This window comes from Pteropus medius, unplaced genomic scaffold (assembly GCF_902729225.1).
Source record: "Pteropus medius unplaced genomic scaffold, Ma_sr-lr_union100, whole genome shotgun sequence".
NCBI lineage: Eukaryota > Metazoa > Chordata > Mammalia > Chiroptera > Pteropodidae > Pteropus > Pteropus medius.
The window spans coordinates 6,434,322-6,453,424 of record NW_024351730.1 but is presented as its reverse complement, the minus strand read 5'-3'; the positions used below and the strand labels follow the sequence as shown (position 1 = coordinate 6,453,424).

At 36.1% G+C, this 19,103-nt stretch overlaps 1 protein-coding gene across 1 annotated transcript in view; it reads left to right on the top strand.

Moving 5' to 3' along the window:
* CORIN (corin, serine peptidase) overlaps positions 1-19,103 on the top strand; it is a 201,746-nt gene that overhangs the window by 73,228 nt on the left and 109,415 nt on the right. Inside the window, exon 6 of the mRNA XM_039845302.1 lies at positions 674-881. Within this exon, the coding sequence (XP_039701236.1) occupies positions 674-881 (208 nt within the window). The remainder of the gene's footprint in view (positions 1-673; positions 882-19,103) is intronic.

The window sequence follows — 19,103 nt, the reverse complement described above, 5'->3', positions numbered from 1 at the left end:
TCTGGCATAAGCAGGTTTTTAAAAACAGTATCCTGGTACACCAACTGTTTTGTGACCTGCTATTTTTATTTGTCATAAACATCATTCTATATGATTAAATAATCTCCTAAAGCTTCTTTCAGATATTCAAGTATTCTGTTGTTCATTTTATAATATTTTAAACCAGTTCCCTTCATCGAATGCTTAGGTAATTTCTATCTTTTAAAAATCGTAAACTATGCGATGATGAAGATCTCTGTAGATAACCATGTTCACAGTCTGCATTATTTCCTTAGGATAATTTTTTTAAAGAAATGATACTACGGTTTCAAAAAATATGAATCTTTAAGAGATTTTTTTTTGATATATACTTCCCTACCCAGCTGTGATCCAAAACAGTGACTGCCAATTTATATGCCCACCAGCTAAGTGTGAGTGTATTTTCCACCCATTTGTCCAGGACACAGATGCTCTTCCTCTGTGAATATAAATAGCTTGATTTTATTATCATACACGTGCATATGTGTGCACACACACAGGCTTATATGTATATATGTATGTATGTGTCTGTATATCATTTTTACTCAGAAAATATTTTATATTATGAACACATTTAATCTCTTATATCAAATGAGTTTGTAAACATATAATTCTGATGTGTCTGTTCTTAAATGTAATTATCTTGACTTCCCAGGTACCTGCATGAACATCACCCACAGCCAATGTCAGATGTTGCCCTACCACACCACGCTAACATCTCTCTTCCCAATTGTCAAAAAAATGGACATGGAGAAGTTCCTCAAATTCTTCACGTACCTCCATCGCCTCAGTTGCTATCAACATATCATGCTTTTTGGCTGTAGCCTTGCCTTCCCTGAGTGCGTCAGTGATGGTGACGACAGGTATTTTGGAACCAAAACCATGTAGTGATAAGAGTCATTTGTAGCAGAAGTCTCTGAGAGGAACAAAATTATCCCAAGCTACCTTTTGTTTTTGTTGTTGCTAAAGGAGGGGGGAGAAAACACACCACTCATAGCTAGTTTTAATTTTTTTAAACTAGACCTTTTTTGAAAACCTGGAATAATTTTATATATGGTAAAACATTATTCAGTATGTTAGATTGATGCTATCAGCTGGGATACTCAATCTATTTCAGTAAGGGTCTGACAGAAGACAGCATACTCAAAGAGGTAATTGAAAAGAGTTTATTGATGGGACTATTTATGAAGATGTGGTTAGAGTTAAGAGAACAAATTAACGGGAGCCACGAGGGTCTCACTATAGTGGGGTGCAGTTCTACCTTCCATGCCTTGAACGGGAAAAGTGCAGGCAGCACTTGGAGAGAGCTGTAACTGTGGGTGAGAAGTCTCCTGACAGGCCAAGTGCTGCAACCCCAGACAGAGGTGCACAGCCACTGCCAGCCCTTTAGTCCTGCAGGGAGAGAAAAGAAGAAATAGATACCCTGACCTCATTCTCCTTCTGCCCTCTCATTTGCCAGGGCCTTCTGCCAACTAAACTCATCAACAGACTTTGGGCAAGGGCAGGAAATAAATATGAGCTCCATAGATAAGATCCCAAATCTCATCTAAATATCAGCAGCTCAAAAATCCCTTATCTTGTCATCTAAATCCCTTATGGATGAGATGCTGGGTGATTCGCATGGTCAACTCTGGAACTCAGAGCAGGACAAGGAGGGTGAAGGGTAGACTCAGAGACTGCCCAGCACAATATCAAATAGGATTAGAAATCATTTTCTTTTTTTTTTGAATTTTATTTTATTTTATTTTTTATTGAGTTTATTGGGGTAACTGATTAATACAATTATATAATTTTCAGGTATACATTATCATTTGACATCTGTATATTTTACTGTATGTTTACCACACAAAGTCCAATTTCCTTCAGCTACCATATATTTGATACCCTTTACCCACTTCTCCCTCCTCCTACCCCACTATATTTGACCCCCTTTACTCTGTCTACCTCCCCTATCCTTCTCCATCCCACTACTAACCACTACTCTATAGTCCTCTGGTAACCACTAGTCTATAGCCCATGTTCATGAGTCTCTGTTCGTTTGTCCTATTCTTTTGTTGCTTTTAGGTTTATATCCCACATATAAGTGATATCATGTGATTTTCAACTTTTTCTGTCTGGCTTATTTTGCTTAGCATGATTATCTTGAGGTCCATCCATGTTGTCGCAAATGGTAGTATTTCATCTCTTCTTATGGCTGAGTAATATTCTATTGTATAAATGTACCACAGCTTCTTTAGCCAATCATGTATCATAGGACACTTTAGTTGCTTCCATGTCCTGGCCACCATGAATAATGCTGCTAGGAACATCGGTGTGCAAATATCTTTTCGGATATGGGTTTTCAAGTCTTTGGGGTAAATACCCAGTAGAGGGATGGCTGGATCATATGGTCGATCAATTCTTAGATTTTTGAGGAACATCCATACTGTTTTCCATAGTGGCTGTACCAATTTGCAGTCCCACCAGCAGTGTATGAGGATTCCTTTTTCTCCGCATCCTCTCCAACATTTGTTATTACTTGACTTGTTGATTATAGCTATTCTAACAGGTGTGAGATGGTATTCCATTGTGAGTTTGATTTACATTTCCCTAATAGCTAGTGATGTTGATCATCTTTTCATATAGTTGTTGGCCATTTGTATGTCCTCTAGGGAGAAGTATCTGTTCATGTCCTCTGCCCATTTTTTGATTAGATCATTTGTTTTTTTGTTGTTAATGATTTGTATGAGTTCTTTGTATATTTTGGATATTAGGCCCTTATCAGAGGCCTTGCTTGCAAATATATTTTCCCATTCGGATGGTTGTCTCTTTACCTTGTTGACGATTTCTTTTGCTGAGCAGAAGCTTTTTAGTTTGATGTAGTCCCATTCATTTATTTTAGCTTTTACTTCCCTTGCTTTTGAAGTTAAATTAATAAAATCCTCTTTAAGTCCAAGGTCCTTGAGTTTAGTTCCTATGTTTTCTTCTATGCATTTTATTGTTTAAGGTCTTATATTCAGGTCCGTAATCCATTCTGAGTTAATTTTGGTGTGTGGTGATAGACAACAATCTAGTTTCATTCTTTTGCAGGTGGCTTTCCAATTTTCCCAGCACCATTTATTGAAGAGGCTTTCCTTTCTCCACTGTATTTTTTTGGCTCTTTTGTTGAAAATTATTTATCCATATAAATGTGGGTTTACTTCTGGACTCTTGATTCTGTTCCACTGGTCCATGTGTCTGTTTTGCTGCCAATACCATGCCCTTTTCATTACTGTCGCTTTGTAGCATAATTTGAAGTCAGGCAGAGTGATGCCTCCAGCCTCATTCTTTTTTCTCAGGATGGCTTTGGCACTTTGGGGTCTTTTGTGCTTCCATACAAATCTGATGATTTTTTGTTCTATTTCTTTAAAAAATGCCAATGGAATTTTGATGGGGATTGCATTAAATTTGTATAATGCTTTAGGTAATAGAGTCATTTTAATGTTGATTCTTTCAATGCAAGAACATGGAATATCTTTCCATTTCTTTTTATTTTCTTCAATTTCTTTTAATAGGGTCTTATAGTTGTCATTATATATGTCCTTCACATGTTTCGTTAAATTTATTCCTAGGTATTTTATTCTTTTTTTGTTGCAATTGCAAAAGGAATTATTCATCCACTTCTTTTTCTGACACTTCATTATTAGAGTATAGGAACGCTATGGATTTTTGAACATTGATTTTGTATCCAGAAACTTTACTGTATTTGCTTATTGTTTCTAGTAGTGTTCTTATGGAGTCTTCAGGATTTTCTATATAGAGAATCATGTCATCCACAAATAGTGACAGTTTGACTTGTTTGTTTCCTATTTGGATGCCTTTTATATCTTTCTCTTGCCTGATTGCACTTGCTAGAACTTCCAATGCTATATTGAATAACAGTGGCGATCGTGGACAGCCTTGCCTTGTTCCTGATCTTAGAGGAAAGATTTTAGTTTTTCACTATTAAGTATAATATTGGCTGAGGGTTTGTCATAGATAGACTTTATTATGTTAAGGTACTTTCCCTCTATACCAATTTTTTTAAGTGTTTTGATCATAAATGGATGCTGTATCTTGTCAAAGGCTTTTTCTGCATCTATTGATATGATCATATGATTCTTATTTTTTAATTTGTTTATGTGGTGTATCACATTAATTGATTTGCATATGTTGAACCATCTTTATGCCAATGGGATGAAGTCCACTTGATCGTGGTGTATAATCTTTTTAATCTGTTGCTGTATTAGGTTCGCTAGTATCTTATTTAGGATTTTTGCATCTGTGTTCATGAGAGATATTGGTCTGTAGTTTTCTTTTATTGTGTTATCTTTACCAGGTTTTGGTATCAGAGTAATATTGGCTTTATGAAATGATTTGGGAAGTATTGCCTCCTCTTTGATTTTTTGGAAGAGTTTGAGGAGAATAAGTATTAAATCTTTGAATGTTTGGTAGAATTCACTGATGAAGCCATCTGATCCTGGACTTTTACTTTTTGTTAGGTTTTTGATGATTGTTTCAATTTCCATACTGCTGATCGGTCTATTTAAATTTTCCAGATCTTGATTCAGTCTAGGAAGATGGTATTTTTCTAAGTACTGGTCCATTTCTTCTAAGTTATTAAATTTGTTATTATATACTTTTTTATAGTATTCTTGCATGATCCTTTGCATTTCTGCAATGTCAGTCATAATTTCCCCTCTTTCATCCATGATTTTGTATCCTTTCTCTTTTTTCTTTAGTTAGTCTAGCCAGGCATTCGTCAATTTTATTAACCTTCTCAAAAGAACCAGCTCTTTGTTGTATTTATTTTTTCTATTTTTTTTTGTTTTTGTTTTCAATTTCATTTATTTCTGTTCTAATTTTGACAATTTCTTTCCTTCTGCTGACTTTAGGCCTCATTTGTTCTTCCTTTTCTAATTTTTTTAAGATGAAACATTAGGTTGTTTATTTAAGCTTGTTCTTGTTTTGGGAGAAAGGTCTGTAATGATATGAACTTTCCTCTTATGACCACTTTTGCTGTGTTGCAAAAGTTTTGATATGTTGTACTATCATTCTCATTCATTTCTATGTATCTCTTGATTTATCTTTTTATTTTTTCCCTGACCCAGTTATTCTTCAATAGCATGTTGTTTCATCTCCATGTATTTGTGATTCTTCCTGATTTCTTTCTGCAGTTGATCTCTAGTTTCAAAGCATTATAATCAGAGAATATGGTTGGTATGATTTCAACCCTCTTATATTTGTTTAGGCTATTTCTGTGTCCCAGTATGTGGTCAATTCTTGAGAATGTTCCATGTGCACTAGAAAAGAATGTATAAGCAGCTGTTTTGGGATGGAAGGCTCTGTATGTCAATTATGTCCAGTTGGTCTAATGTGTCATTTAAGGATGTTATTTCCTTATTGACTTTCTGTTTGGATGATCTATCCATATCCAACAGTGGGGTATTTGGGTCCCTTACTATGATAGTGTTTTGGTCTATTTCTCCTTTTAGTTCTGTTAGTAATTGCTTTACATATTTCGGAGCTCCCTGATTGGGAGCATCAATATTAAGAAGTATTATGTCTTCATGGTGCATGATTCCCTTTATCATTATGAAGTGTCCCTTGGTATCTTTCTTTACCTTTTTTATTTTGAAGTCTATTTTGTCTGAAATTAATACCACTACTCCCACTTTTCTCTGAATGCCATTTGCTTGAAATATCATTTTCCACCTTTTCACTTTGAGTCTATATCTATCTGTCTTTGGAGCTGAGATGTGTCTCCTGAAGGCAGCATATGGTTGGGTTTTGTTTTTTGATCCATTATGCAACTCTGTGCCTTTTTATTGGTGAGTTCAGTCCATTTCTATTTAGGGTGATTATTGAAATATGAGGTCTTTTTATAGCCATTTTATCTTTCGCTTTCTGGTAGCTCAGTGTTTCCAGTGCTTCCTTGTCCTTGTGTTTCTGTTTTCTTTATTTCAGTTGGCTTTTGTGGGTTTTCCCTTTGGGTTTTCTTGTTTTATGTTATATACTTCAGTTCTGAATCTTTGGTGTATGGTTACCATTACTAATATGCAAAGGATAGTTATATATACATAAATACATGTATATGTGTATTTATAGATATATACACATATATATGTGTGTATGTATATATACATACACACTAATATGCAAAGGATAGTTATATATATATAAATACATGTATATGTGTATTTATAGATATATACACATATATATGTGTGTATGTATATATACATACACACATATATATACATACACACACATATATATATGTATATATACATACACACATATATATGTGTGTATATATATACAGTCATCTATATATATATATACAGTCTGTATATATATGACTGTATATATATATATAGTCATCCATTTTCTCCTCCCTTTGCAAATTTGAATCTTGTATCCTCCCCTTTTCAGTCATTGTTATCTCATTTTGTCCCTATTTATGCTGAATGTTCATCACTATTTTGCTATACCAATTCTCTTATTATTATTTAAGTTTATAATGCCCTGTTCTTAGTAAGGGTTGCACTCCTCTGCTTCTATTTGCCTACTAGTCACTTTATTCCTAATTATGTTTTTATTTTTATTTTTATTTTGTTATATTGTTTTAGATGAGCTAACACCTTTCAGTATTTCCTGTACTGCAGGCCTTGTAGTGGAGAATTCTCTCAATTTTTTTATGTGTGGAAAGGTCTTAATTTCTCTTTCATATCTAAAGGAGAGCTTAGCTGGATACATTATTCTAGGCTGGTATTTCCTTTCACTTAATAATTTAAATATTTGATTCCATTCCTTTCTGGATTGTAAAGTTTGCACTGAGAAGTCCAATGATAATCTAATAGGTTTTCCTTTATAAGTTACCGTCTTCTTTTCCCTGGCTGTCCTGAGAATTCTGTCTTTGTCGTTGATTTTTGATAACTTTAATACAATGTGTCTTGGTGAAGGCTTTTTTGGGTTGAGATAATTGGGTGTTCTGTTGACTTCTTGAATTCCAAGCCCTATCTCATTTCTTAGATTTGGGAAATTCTTGTCCACTATTTGTCTGAAAATGCTTTCTATTCTCTGCTCCTTTTCCTTGCCTTCAGTAATGCCCATTATTCTTATGTTTCCTCTCCTGATGGTATCAGCTAGTTCTTGTATTTTTCTTTCATTCTCTTTCATTCTTCAGTTTTTCTCTTCTTCCTTCTGATTTATTTCTAGATTTCTGTCTTTGATATCACTGATCCTTTCTTCCATTTGGTTGACTCTATTTCCCAATCTTGCTATTTCATTTTTCAATTCTTGCAGTTTGTTCTTCATCTCCAGAAGTTCTACTTGGTTCTTTTTGAGGATTTCAATCTCCTTGCTCTGCCCATCTAGTTGTTTTTTCAATTCCTGAAATTGTTGATTTGTGTTGTCTTGGATCTCACTGAGTGTTTTCAGAAGTACCATCCTGAATTCTCTGTCTTTTAAGTCGCATATTTCTATGTCTGCAAGCTTATATTCTAAAAATTTTTCTTTTTCTTTCTGAGATGCCTTGCCACCTTGGTTGTTCATGTTGTTTAATGGACTATTTCTGTGCCTGGGCATTAATAGAAGTGTATTCTGTTGTTTTTCCAGAAAGAAGATTTATTATATAAAGATCTATCTTTAGCCTGCTGCAAAGAAAGCACTTTTTTTTTAGGTTTCCAGTAGGTGGCATCTAAGCCTCTTGAATCCCTGCTTTATATAACGCCCAAATGTCTTTTTTATTTTCTTGTAGATATTTAATCACACTTGCTACTCTCAGTTTCAGTCCCTGTCAGTGTTAGCAATGGTTTTGGTAGCGTTTGCTCAGATTCCCCTGGGGGTCCACGGTGATTGTTCTCGGAGTGTATGGCGGAAGGGGCCCTCTAGGTTTGGAGTTGGGGGCTGGCTGTGGCTCAGCCTCGGTCTTGGAACCAGGGCTGGTAAAAATCAACTGTTGTTTCTCTGCTGTCTTGTCCTGCTTCTCTGCTTTCTGTCTTGATGAGTAGGCCCTGTTGCTGGCTGCTAGAAGTTCCGGCACTTCCAGGCGGGCTGATCAGGGAAGTCGCTGCACCTTCTCCCTTCCCTCTCCTCCTGCAGGGAGCTCCAGAGATTGTGAGAGGTGGCTTCAGTCTTGGCAGCTTTTGCTCGGATTCCCCTGGTGCTCTGCAGTGATCAGTTTCAGAGGGTATGGCGGGAGGGGCCCACTGGGTTGAGGGTTGGGGGCTGCAGCTCAGCCTTGGTTTTGGTACCGGGGCTGGTGAAAATCAACTGTTGTTTCTCTGCTATGCGTCCCACCTCTCTGCTTTCTGCCCTGATGACTGGGCCCTCCTGCCAGCCGCTAGAAGTTTCAGCACTTCCAGTCAAGGTGATCAGAGAAGTCGCCGCACCTTTACCCCTTCCGCTCCTCCTTCGAGGAGCTCTGGCAGCTGTGAGAGGCAGCTTCTTTATTTGTCCCAGTTCACTGCCCGAAACGCGCGTTCTGACCTGTGGTAGCTCTTATGCGCGAATCCCACACTCAGATGTGCTAGTGTGTAGTTTGGATATTTTTTGTTGAGTTTTAGATGTTCAGTTTACTTTTGTTTCAAGGGGAGAGATCTGGGGATGTCTCTCACTCTGCCATGTTTCTGCCTGAATAGAAATCATTTTCAGTAAAAGTAAATCAATGAACAGTTTGTCATGGAATATTCGAAATACTAAGTATAAATTTTTTTAAAGCATGTGCTAAAATACATTATCACGTATAACATTAATTATTCTTTGAAGTAAAATGTCGGGAAGTTTTCAGAATAGTAATGTTAGAATAAATTGCACTTGCATTTTCAAGTACAAATAGACTGCATGTTATTTGTACTAATTTAATTAGTGTGTAAAATATGTTTTTAATAGGGCAACGCCATTTATTATTTTAGTTGGAAAAAGCCAGCATTGCCATAGAATGAAACTAGGTAAAATAAAAACTGTAGATTCTAAATTAAAGAAGCAAGTAAAGAATTATTAGCAGACACAGCATTCAGGAAAACATTTCGCTGGAGGGTGCTTTCATGGTAAAAAGAGAGAAAAAGTCTGTTAGGTTTTTCTCTGGGCTTAAAACTATGGATTGTAGTAAAAAGACCCCCTGTATTCCTAGAACAGTAGCAGAATGACAGAGTGGTTGTATTAGTTTCCTAGGGCTAACAAATGATTGCAAACTTGGTGGCTTAAACAGCAGAAACTTATTCTCTCACAGTTCTGGAAGCCAGAAGTCCAAAATCTGGCAGAGCATGTTCCTTCTGGAGCTTCTTGGGGAAGAACTCATGTTTTTCCCTTTGCCAGCTTCTGCTGATTTCAGGAGTTTGTTTTTTTCTCCCTCCTTTCTTTCTTTCTTTCTTTCTTTCTTTCTTTCTTTCTTTCTTTCTTTCAACAATATAACAACAACAATAACTTTCTTTCTTTCAACAACAACTTTCTTTCCTGTTCCCTTTCTTTCTTCCTTCTATTTATTCCTTCCCTTCCTACAGCTTCCATTCCTTCTATTCAGCTAAACTTCTATTCCTTCCTTCTTTCCTTCGGCTGTCAACAACTGTTTCTTTCTTTCTTTCTTTCTTTCTTTCTTTCTTTCTTTCTTTCAACAACAACAGCCTATATATATATATATATATCCCTTCCTATTCAGCTATTCCTTCCTTCATTCTCCATTCAGCCTAACTCCTTCCTTCTTTCTTTTACTTGTGGCCACATCACTCTAGTCTCTGCCTCCATCTTCACATTGCCTTCTCTTCTGCATGTTTATTTATTCTCTTCTGCCTCTTATGAGAATACTTGTCATTGGCTTTAGGGCCCATCCTGACTTCTAAGAATGTCTCATCTCGAAATCCTTAATTACATCCACAAAGACCTTTTTTCCAAATAAGGTCACATTCATGGTTCCAGAGGTTATGACATGGACATGTCTTTTGGGGAGCCACCACTGAACACACTGCAGTGGCTGAGAAAGCAGACTATGGAGCCACATCTGTAAAATGGAGATAATAGTTGCATTACAAAATTCATGTGTAGATTAAATGTCAGAGAGGGTTTGGAGCAGTGCCTGGCTTTTAGGAACAGCTCAATAGATGTCAGCAATAGTTATCAAATAGTGAGTTGGAAAGAAGAGGAAGCACTAATAAAATCGAGAGCACAGAAAGTATTAATAATACATGCTAAGTATTGAAGGATTGGGAAAAAATGTGGAATATATGGATTAAAAGAAAATTAGGTAGAATGCTCAAGGATGCTGGACCTGGATTCTAGTTCCATTTCTCCTAAATTTCAAACAACTTCTCTTACATTTCTTTGCCTTAATTTTTCTATGGACTCATGTGTGTGCATAAATAAAACAACGAAAGAAAGTGCATCCAGCTTCTAGGAGACTCATTTCATCTTGATCATGCTTCTTAATTGAATCTCTGCTCTCAAATCAGTTGCAAAATCCTAGTGAAGTTGCTCATAGTCTTCACGGCACTTTTAGGTAAATTTTTTTTTTTCTCCTGACCTGGTTCATCTTGAGAATTTTCCATTTTCTGTTATAATGGATAATAATTTATAGTCAGCTTTCAGGTTTCCTTTGGGGACTTATCCTATTTTTTGTTATTATATTTATTATCATATTTAATTTTATGATTACACTATCAAATCACTATGCTTCGTACTGTCACTGATAATGTGCGTGAGAACTACAAGCTAAATTTAATAAGCAAAATAAGTTGAGAAAAATAAAACATATTCTCAAGTCAAACATTTTTTTTTATATTTCACTACTGTGTATACTTTTATATGAATTTTCTCTACTATTCAAATAATGGAGAATTGCTTATATTTCATCCTAGAGAAAAATAGCTACTTGGTAACATTTGAAATTTAACTTAAAAAGATCTAGTGGGATGTTATAAATGGTATAGTTTTTAAATTGATTCTTTTGAGACCTTAGATGCTCATTAAAACTATATTGTGTAACAATAAACTTTAACAGCATCTACTTTAGCCTGGGTTGTACTTAATAAATGTATGTATCATGTACTATAACACAGGCTAATGGAAGTGGAGTATAATCTATATAGATTCAGTGAAATGTACCTCAAAATATAGAGTTTTAGCTGATAAACCCTTTGAGTAATCCAAAAAAAAAAAATATGTGGATTAGAAAAAATAGCTTAGAAATTATTAGAGAGAAATTCACAATTACTGGGCCAGGAGAATAACAAAAGATTCTGGATGACTTTTGATACATGAGGTATACTTAACATCTCTGGTTTGAAAGACAAAGTAGATAGTGCAGCCCCATGCTTCTGATGTGTGATTATCACCCTTTCCCACCTTGTTGGATAACAGGTCTATAACTTTATCAGAGCCAGAGTGGAATTAATTTAGCCTGGAAGGTACAGCCTTGGCTTTGCTTCTAGAACACACCCAGGAGACCCTGATGATTATCCTTACCCTACTCACATCTTCTAATACTTTGCAGAGAAACTCTGCTCGTGAAATGAGGCCTTAACATTAAACTCTGCTCATGAAATGAGGCTTGAAATGTTTCGCTATTGATTTTTCCCTCTGGAGTATTGGTTTGCTTCTGGGTCCTTAGCAGAAATTCTTAATATCTGGAAATAAATAAAGGGTTTTTTTGTTTGTTTTTGTTTTGTTTTGTTTTGCTTTTAAATCTAGCCGTATGACTAGAGATTAAAGATTATATCTCAAACTTGGGAACTACAGGATAGTTCTTTGTAGTATGCTCGATCCCCATAGGATTGTGGTGAAGATCAAATAGGTTTCCTCAAATGAGCTTCTTCAAAAGCACTATACTTTTTCCCAAGTAAGTGTGTTCACTGGAGGTTAGAGAATTTAATCTCACAACCACAGAAAAAGCACTTTTAAGTTTGGAGGCAGATGAAACCTGATTTAAACTATAGCTCTGCTAGTTGTCAGGCATAAAGTCTTAGGCCCCTTATTTAACCTCGTTGACCCTCGGTTTCCTAATCTCTGTAATGATACTGACAATACCCACTTCATAGGGTTTTGTTTGTGTGTATTAAACAATGCTTTTCATAAAGTGCTCATACAAGGTCTATACTATCTGACACAGTGACCTCTCCATAAACAGTAACTACTATTATTCATATAGTGGTCAAAGATGGTATGTGAGTTTCTGGGAGGGTATAAACTTCATCAACCTCTTTTAGAGATGCAAGATTTGTATGTTTTTCTCATTCTGCCTACCTTCTAATTTATTTCCCACTTAGCTGCTAAAGCGATAATTTAAAAACACAAATTAAATGATGGCATTCCCCTGCCTCTACTCTTTCTAAGGCTTTCCAGTAGACCTAGATTACAAGCTAAACTTCTCGTTATGCCTTCGAAGCCTTTCTTGCTCCTCTAGTGTCATCGACCCTGCTCCAGCTGTGCAGACCTATCTGTTTCTCAAAAATGTCAACCTCTTTCCCACTTCATTTGCATGTGCTGTTCCCTTTACCTTTAAGGACCTGCCCTACCACGCCACACTCACACCTCTCTTCGCAATTGTCAAAAACACAGAAATAGAGTTCTCATACTGTAACGTTTCCTCACACTGAACCATCTGCTCAAAATACATCTCTGCAAAGAAATCGTCTCTGATCGCCCTCAATAATTTCCTGTCCTCTTTCATTGCAGCATATCTATGTTCTGTTTTACTTTATAAACTCTGCGGTAACAGAGAACTTGTCAACTTTGTACATCATTATATACCCAGTGTCCAGAGTAGTGCCCAGTACATAATATGTGCTCAATAAATATTTGTAGGGATGGGTAAATAAATAAACTCTTCATTTAGGGAACTCTCTTAAATGTCTAGGTAAACGTGAGTTCAAAATCTATTAACTATAGTTGTACATTGATCCTAAAAATTCATGCATAAATCAAATTCTCTACCCATATTAAATAAATTACAATTTTAAACTGAGTTGGATGATATTCTCAGAGATGATTTAGGTTCCTTTTGAGTGAGCTTCTGGCAGAACAACTAGCTAAAATATATTAACTTGATCTTCTTCATTGCTGTCAAAATCCTGGACCTAATAGATGAAGAAGCGCTAAACTGTTTCTGAGGATTGTGTTTGGGTCTCAGTGCTTTCATTTTAAATAGTGACTTCTGTGCACTCCATTAAAAAGTCTTTAGGTCAACTCTAGTTGGAAATCTTAGCCTTCAGGTTTAGATAAAAAGCAGAAACAAAACAATCATAAAATGTCTAATGAGTAATGACCAGGATAGTGGTTCAGAATCTGTTTGTGTGAAGAATAGTTGAGGGACCTTGTGGTGTGAAGCTCTGAGGGTGCACCGTGGCTATCCTCTGATGTTTCTGGGCATAGCCTGGAAGAGGGAGCACACTGTTTCTGAATGCCTCCACAGAGCAAAGATAGAACCAATAACTGAAAGTCACAGAGAAGTATATTTCTAACTTAACTAAAATAAGAACTTTATGGATAATAAAGTTGCATTGTACATGTATGGAATTATCGTCTCAAGAAATGATGAGTTGTTATCACTGGAGGTAAGGAATCCAGCACCTTATGGTAAATTAGTTTCCCATTGGATTAAGGGGCAGATCCATTCATAATGGTCCATGAGCTCTGAAAACTTATGAAAAAAGATGAAAAAAATTAAATTTACCATGACTGTTCTCAAGGATACTTTTATATTTGCTTTGGGAATAATAATGAGAGAATCCAGAGGGAACTTTGTGAGAGGTCATATTGACACCCTATGTTGCAAATCCAGTAACAACAAGTGGTCACCTAATTGCCTTCATAAAGGATGGGTTGAATTAAATGTAGGACTTCTGCTTTGCCAACTGGGGTTTGCAGATGGGGAACCTGCCATCCAAAGCCCTCTTTCTCTCCATTTTGACTCTCAAGTTCTCACCTAAATGAATGGTAAACAAATATTTAAAATGTATCATCTTGTGGAGTTGCTAAATTATCTGCTTTGGACACCTGTGTGTCTTGGCTCATGCTCAGAGTTAAAAATCCAGAACTTCTGACACTAAATAGTAAACTCTGTTCCCCTGTCACTGTGCTTCTCATGCTTAATTCTGTGAGATTTGCTTCTAAAATATTGATAATCAATCAAGATTGGAGCTATGCTATGTTGCTATATTCCATTTGCCTTATATTCATCTTTTAAGCTTTAACTTTTGCTAAAATCCTGATAAGTAAATAAAAATTCTAGGTATAATTTTGTTTCAGCAACTAGGGAGGAAAAAAATGTTAAAAGAAACAAGATATATTAAAATTATTTTTGGGAAGGCACAATTTTTTCATTGCTTATAAGTGCCCTAGACTTCTTTTTAGAAGTGGCAGAGTGCCCTGGAAATATGAGTGCATACTCCAGTTCTCAACATTTAAAGTTACAGTGAAAGTTTCCTGTCATTTCAAATACACAGATGATATGATTTTCCTGCTCTGACTCCATATTACTGAAGAGGGCCATAACACCAAGATTGCTTCTAGTTGAATAATCAAGATGGCATCAAAGTTGATATGGGAACAACTTTTTAAAAAAGTATTTCTATACCAGCATTATAAAGCCTCTCTTCCACCATCCAATTTATACTCACAGTTGCTACCACTGCATATTATTATATTGCTACAATATTTTTGAGTTAACTTTCACTGATAACGTTTTCATAAAAAAGTAAATTTGTCTGCCTATAATATAATTTCAGAAGGCTTACTGTGTTCCTAAGTATATTATTTTATAAAACAGTATATGTCAATATCCTATGTAAATGTAACCTTGAAATCATCTTAAAAGCCAATTGGAAAAAATGACTTGATTTAAGACAATTTTTTGAAGAATTCAGAAATTATGTAAATTCAACTAAACTTATTTTATTCTTATCTAAATGGAGAATAATTACATACTGCTAATTTATTTTCCTAATTTATTTATGTCCCAATAACTCGATTGTGTCACATTGGGGAATATATGAAAACATTACAAAATTAAAAATTTTTTATAATTATAATTGCAAAAAACATATACAGTAGTAGGTAAAAAAAAAGATAGCTTTTGCTATTACCAACTAAATATTCTGAAAGTCATTTGTTGCTTACTTTCCTGATTTTATTAGAAGTTAGATTTAATACTTGTGATTCAGTTTATTCAAAGATCCATATGTAAGATGTCATTTCATGATATGCAAAAATCAAAAGAGCTGCAAAAATTATTTAACAATTGCAGGTTTCTTTTGTGCTTTATTAATCCTCTGTTCCATGGGTCCTGGTAAGTATGCCAAGTAAAAATGAGAATTAGGTCTGTGTTGGTTAGAAGGGTATAAAATTTTATATTTTCTTTCAGGGATGGTTGTGTGGTATTACAATATTCACACCCATCTTAATTTAAGCTGTGTTTTTCTGTTGATATTTCCTCAAGTCTATCTAAGGAGGACTGGTGGCTGTGGTAGTAGAGGGAAATAATGAGTTATTATTGACATAATGTATTTATCTGATTCAAGTGCATGACAGTAATTTTCCTTTCAGTGGACATAAAAAGAGGTTTCTTTCTGTAGGAGATGACATTTATACTTTTATCCAGTGGTCATTTACTTCTCCATATCCACTTCCCACCTTCCTCTATTCCACATTTCCTCACAGATTGGTTTCAACAATGGCTATTTTCTAGTTACCTGTAGGGCTCAGCCAAAGGGAGCCACCAACAGGACATCAGAATGTAGGAAGAGAGCTAGGGTGGGTAGTGATCCCCTAGTTTCTTCTTTACCAGATTGCCTGGGTTGCCTGCATCCCATTAGGAGAGGATATGGCTCCTGTCAGGCAGCCTTCCTTATGTAGCTCTCTGTAAGTTCCAGTAACTGCCCCTTCCCTTTGTCCCTTAAGTCTGAGATGCTAATAGCAACCTGTCCCAGCATATGACACTAACCCTGCCAGTGTGTTTGTAAGTGACCCTTTCATTAAATGCCCTGCAGTGATCCTACTTCACCTGGTCATTTCTTTTCTACTGGAAACATGGCTATTGCAAGTGAAAAATAAGAGAGAGACAGTCCTGGTTTTTAAAGAGTTTCAGACCGATGTGATCCAAAACTACACTGATTCTTCCCTTATTTCTCTTCCAATGTGAGACAATGGCATGTGCAAACATTCCCCCGCACACTTTTCCATCTCCATGTCTAGTGAAGCTGGGCACCAAGGAAACCTCTTTTCTACCTCTCTTAAATCCCATTTTAAGAGGTCTCTTAAGGCCACCAGAATGTGCTGACATAGAAAGCTGATGTTGGTCCATCATAGAGAGAACAAGCCATCTGTTCTTTTTTTGTATTTCCTACCAGTAGTGATGAATCCATGCTCCTATGTCATTTGTGGATGTGTGTTATCTGTGGCTCATATTTGTGAGAAGAGGCCAGCAAGATGAGATATTTTGGAGCACTGGGGTGGAGTCATAGTTTCTGGCTATACGTTCTCTGTTTTAGCTTTCAGGTTCCTCACAATATAAAAAAGGAAACAGAAGTAAATTATCTTGCAAGACCTTTCCAGCATTAACATTCTCTTTAAGGCAGCGGTTCCCAACATTTTTGGCACCAGGGACCGATGCTCCTATGAGAATCTAATGCCTGATGATCAGAGGTGGAGCTGAGGTGGTGATGCTAGCAGTTGGGAGTGGCTGCAAATACAGATGAAGCTTCACTCGCTTGTCAGCTGCTCACCTCCTGCTGTGCGGCCCGGTTCCTAAGAGTCTACAGACCAGTACCTGTGTGCGGCCCAGGGATTGGGGACGCTGGCTTTAAGACTAAGGTCTGCAACTCTGGGAGCTCCCTATGACTATGACTATGTGAGAATCATTCACTGAACAACCTAACAGAGACAAATTTAGGAATATATTTTTCTAGAAACAATAGTGTGATTCTCATCAATGAATAGTAAGTACATCATTACCTCAATAGCATAACCCTGACCAAATGACATGTCAAATAAAAGTGTATTAGTTACCTACTGCTGTATAATAAATTACCACACATTTAGTAGCTTGAATGAACACATCTATTATCCATAGTTTCTGTGGATCTGAAATGTGGGAATCACCAGGGTCCTCTGCTTCAGGGTCTGTCATATGGGTACGATCAGGCGTTGAACAGGGCTGGGATCTTATCTGAAAACTTGACTGGAGAAGGATCCACTTTCAAGCTTATATGATTGTTGAAGAATTTCAGTTTCTCAAGGACAGTTGAACTGAGGGCCTCAGTCTCTAGCTGGCTGTTGGCCAGAGGCTACCCTCAAGTCTTTGTTATGTGGCCTTCCCGAAATGGCAACTTGCTTCATCAAAGGCAGTAAAGGAGAAAGTCTGCTAGCAATAGAGAAGTCACAATCTTGTACTTGATGTACACAATCTTGTACTTTCCGTGTACCCTAATGATGGAGGTGACATCCCATTCCCTTCTCTTGGTTGGCAGAAGGTCACTAGGCCAGCCCACACAAAGGGAGGGGCTTCCCCAGGTTGTGAATACCAAGAGGTGGAGATTGCTGGGGACCATCGTGGAGTTTACCTGCCACGAAGAGTCTGTTTTTTTTTTTAATGGAAAAAGAATTTTAAATCCTGAGCTCTCCTAATATATTTAAAGTAGTTTATTTGCCAAAAATAAAAAGCAACAACTAAATGCAATATGGGATCCTGAATGGGGATCTTGAGGTTATTTAAATAGGGCTCTTACTTTAGTTAAAGATATTGTACTAATGTTAATGTCCTGGTTCTGGTAATTATACTATAATTATATAATGTGTTAGCCTTAGGGGAACCTGGATGAAGGAAACTTTCCATGCTATTTTTATGACTTTTCTGTTAGTTAAAAAGTAATTCAAAGTAAAAAGTTAGAAAGAGTGATTTGTAAAACAAAAATCTGTATCTATTTTGTAACTGTATTTTATTTAATAATTTTAACATTATGTCTTTATCAGAACTTTATTTTTTTGCAGATAAAATCTATAAAGTTTGTGGGAGAATGAAGATATGTTGTTCAAAGGGCACAAAAAAGAAAAAAATCTATAATTTGGTGGATAAACAAATTCAAAAATTGGGGGTAGATAAATTTGCTAAAAATTATATAGGTAAAATCTATAGTTTTTTTGGTAGATAAATTATTTTACAACATCTTTCCTAGTGGAAATACCAAACAAAAAAAACTCAGTATTACTATGTAGTAGAACTATTTATATATATTTGTTTTCTGCTTAAACTGTAGTAGAAATGTGTTAGGAATTTTTGCACAATACCAAATACACATCATCACACATCAATTTAAAATAATCATCGTTTCTAAAATAGTATTCTGATAGCTAGATCCAGCTCCTCCCCTGTGCTGAACACTGTTTTCAGATGTCAGTCAGCTTGTTGCTTGGTTATAGACACTTATATTCCAAAATAGTGTGGTCTATCTCAGCACACTGTTCCACGTGCTGAAAAACAAAATACTTCAACCCTTCATGGGCAGTTGGATTTCATGCAAAGCAAGAACAAATGGTTCCTCATTTTACTTACTGTTTGAAAGGACTGCTAGTTATTAATACTCTACCACTATTTTGCATGTCGTAGTCCAACGATTTAAAGCTTATGGGTCTCGGTTGGTTATACCTCTTTTGAGAGCTATTTGGAAACACTCTAGACATTTTTCTTAGGCCCTATTTTTAGAATGGAAGGCCTAAATGGTATTTTAATGTCTCTATATATTCCCAGAACGAATCTCAAGAAAAAAATGTCTATCACCTTTTGAAATTTAGCAAAGCTGGTGGGATTATCACTGCTCCTCTGAGAAGCATTGTGTTAAAGGAGAAAATCTGATTTACGGAATGTTACTGGTAAAAGGACCATGAAAAATTAGCACTTCCAAATTCCTCACTTTTCAAATGAGGAAACTGAGTCTTGGTATAAGTGGACCCCTTGGCCCAAGATCAGACAGTGAGGAGTGGCCATGTGAAAGTTTTAGGGTGGTGGGCTTACCCTTTCCTGCAGCAAATGACCATAGTAAGAGTCAATGGGAATAAGTCAGCTTCTGAGTTAAAGATTCAGCTATAGAACAAGTAAACAA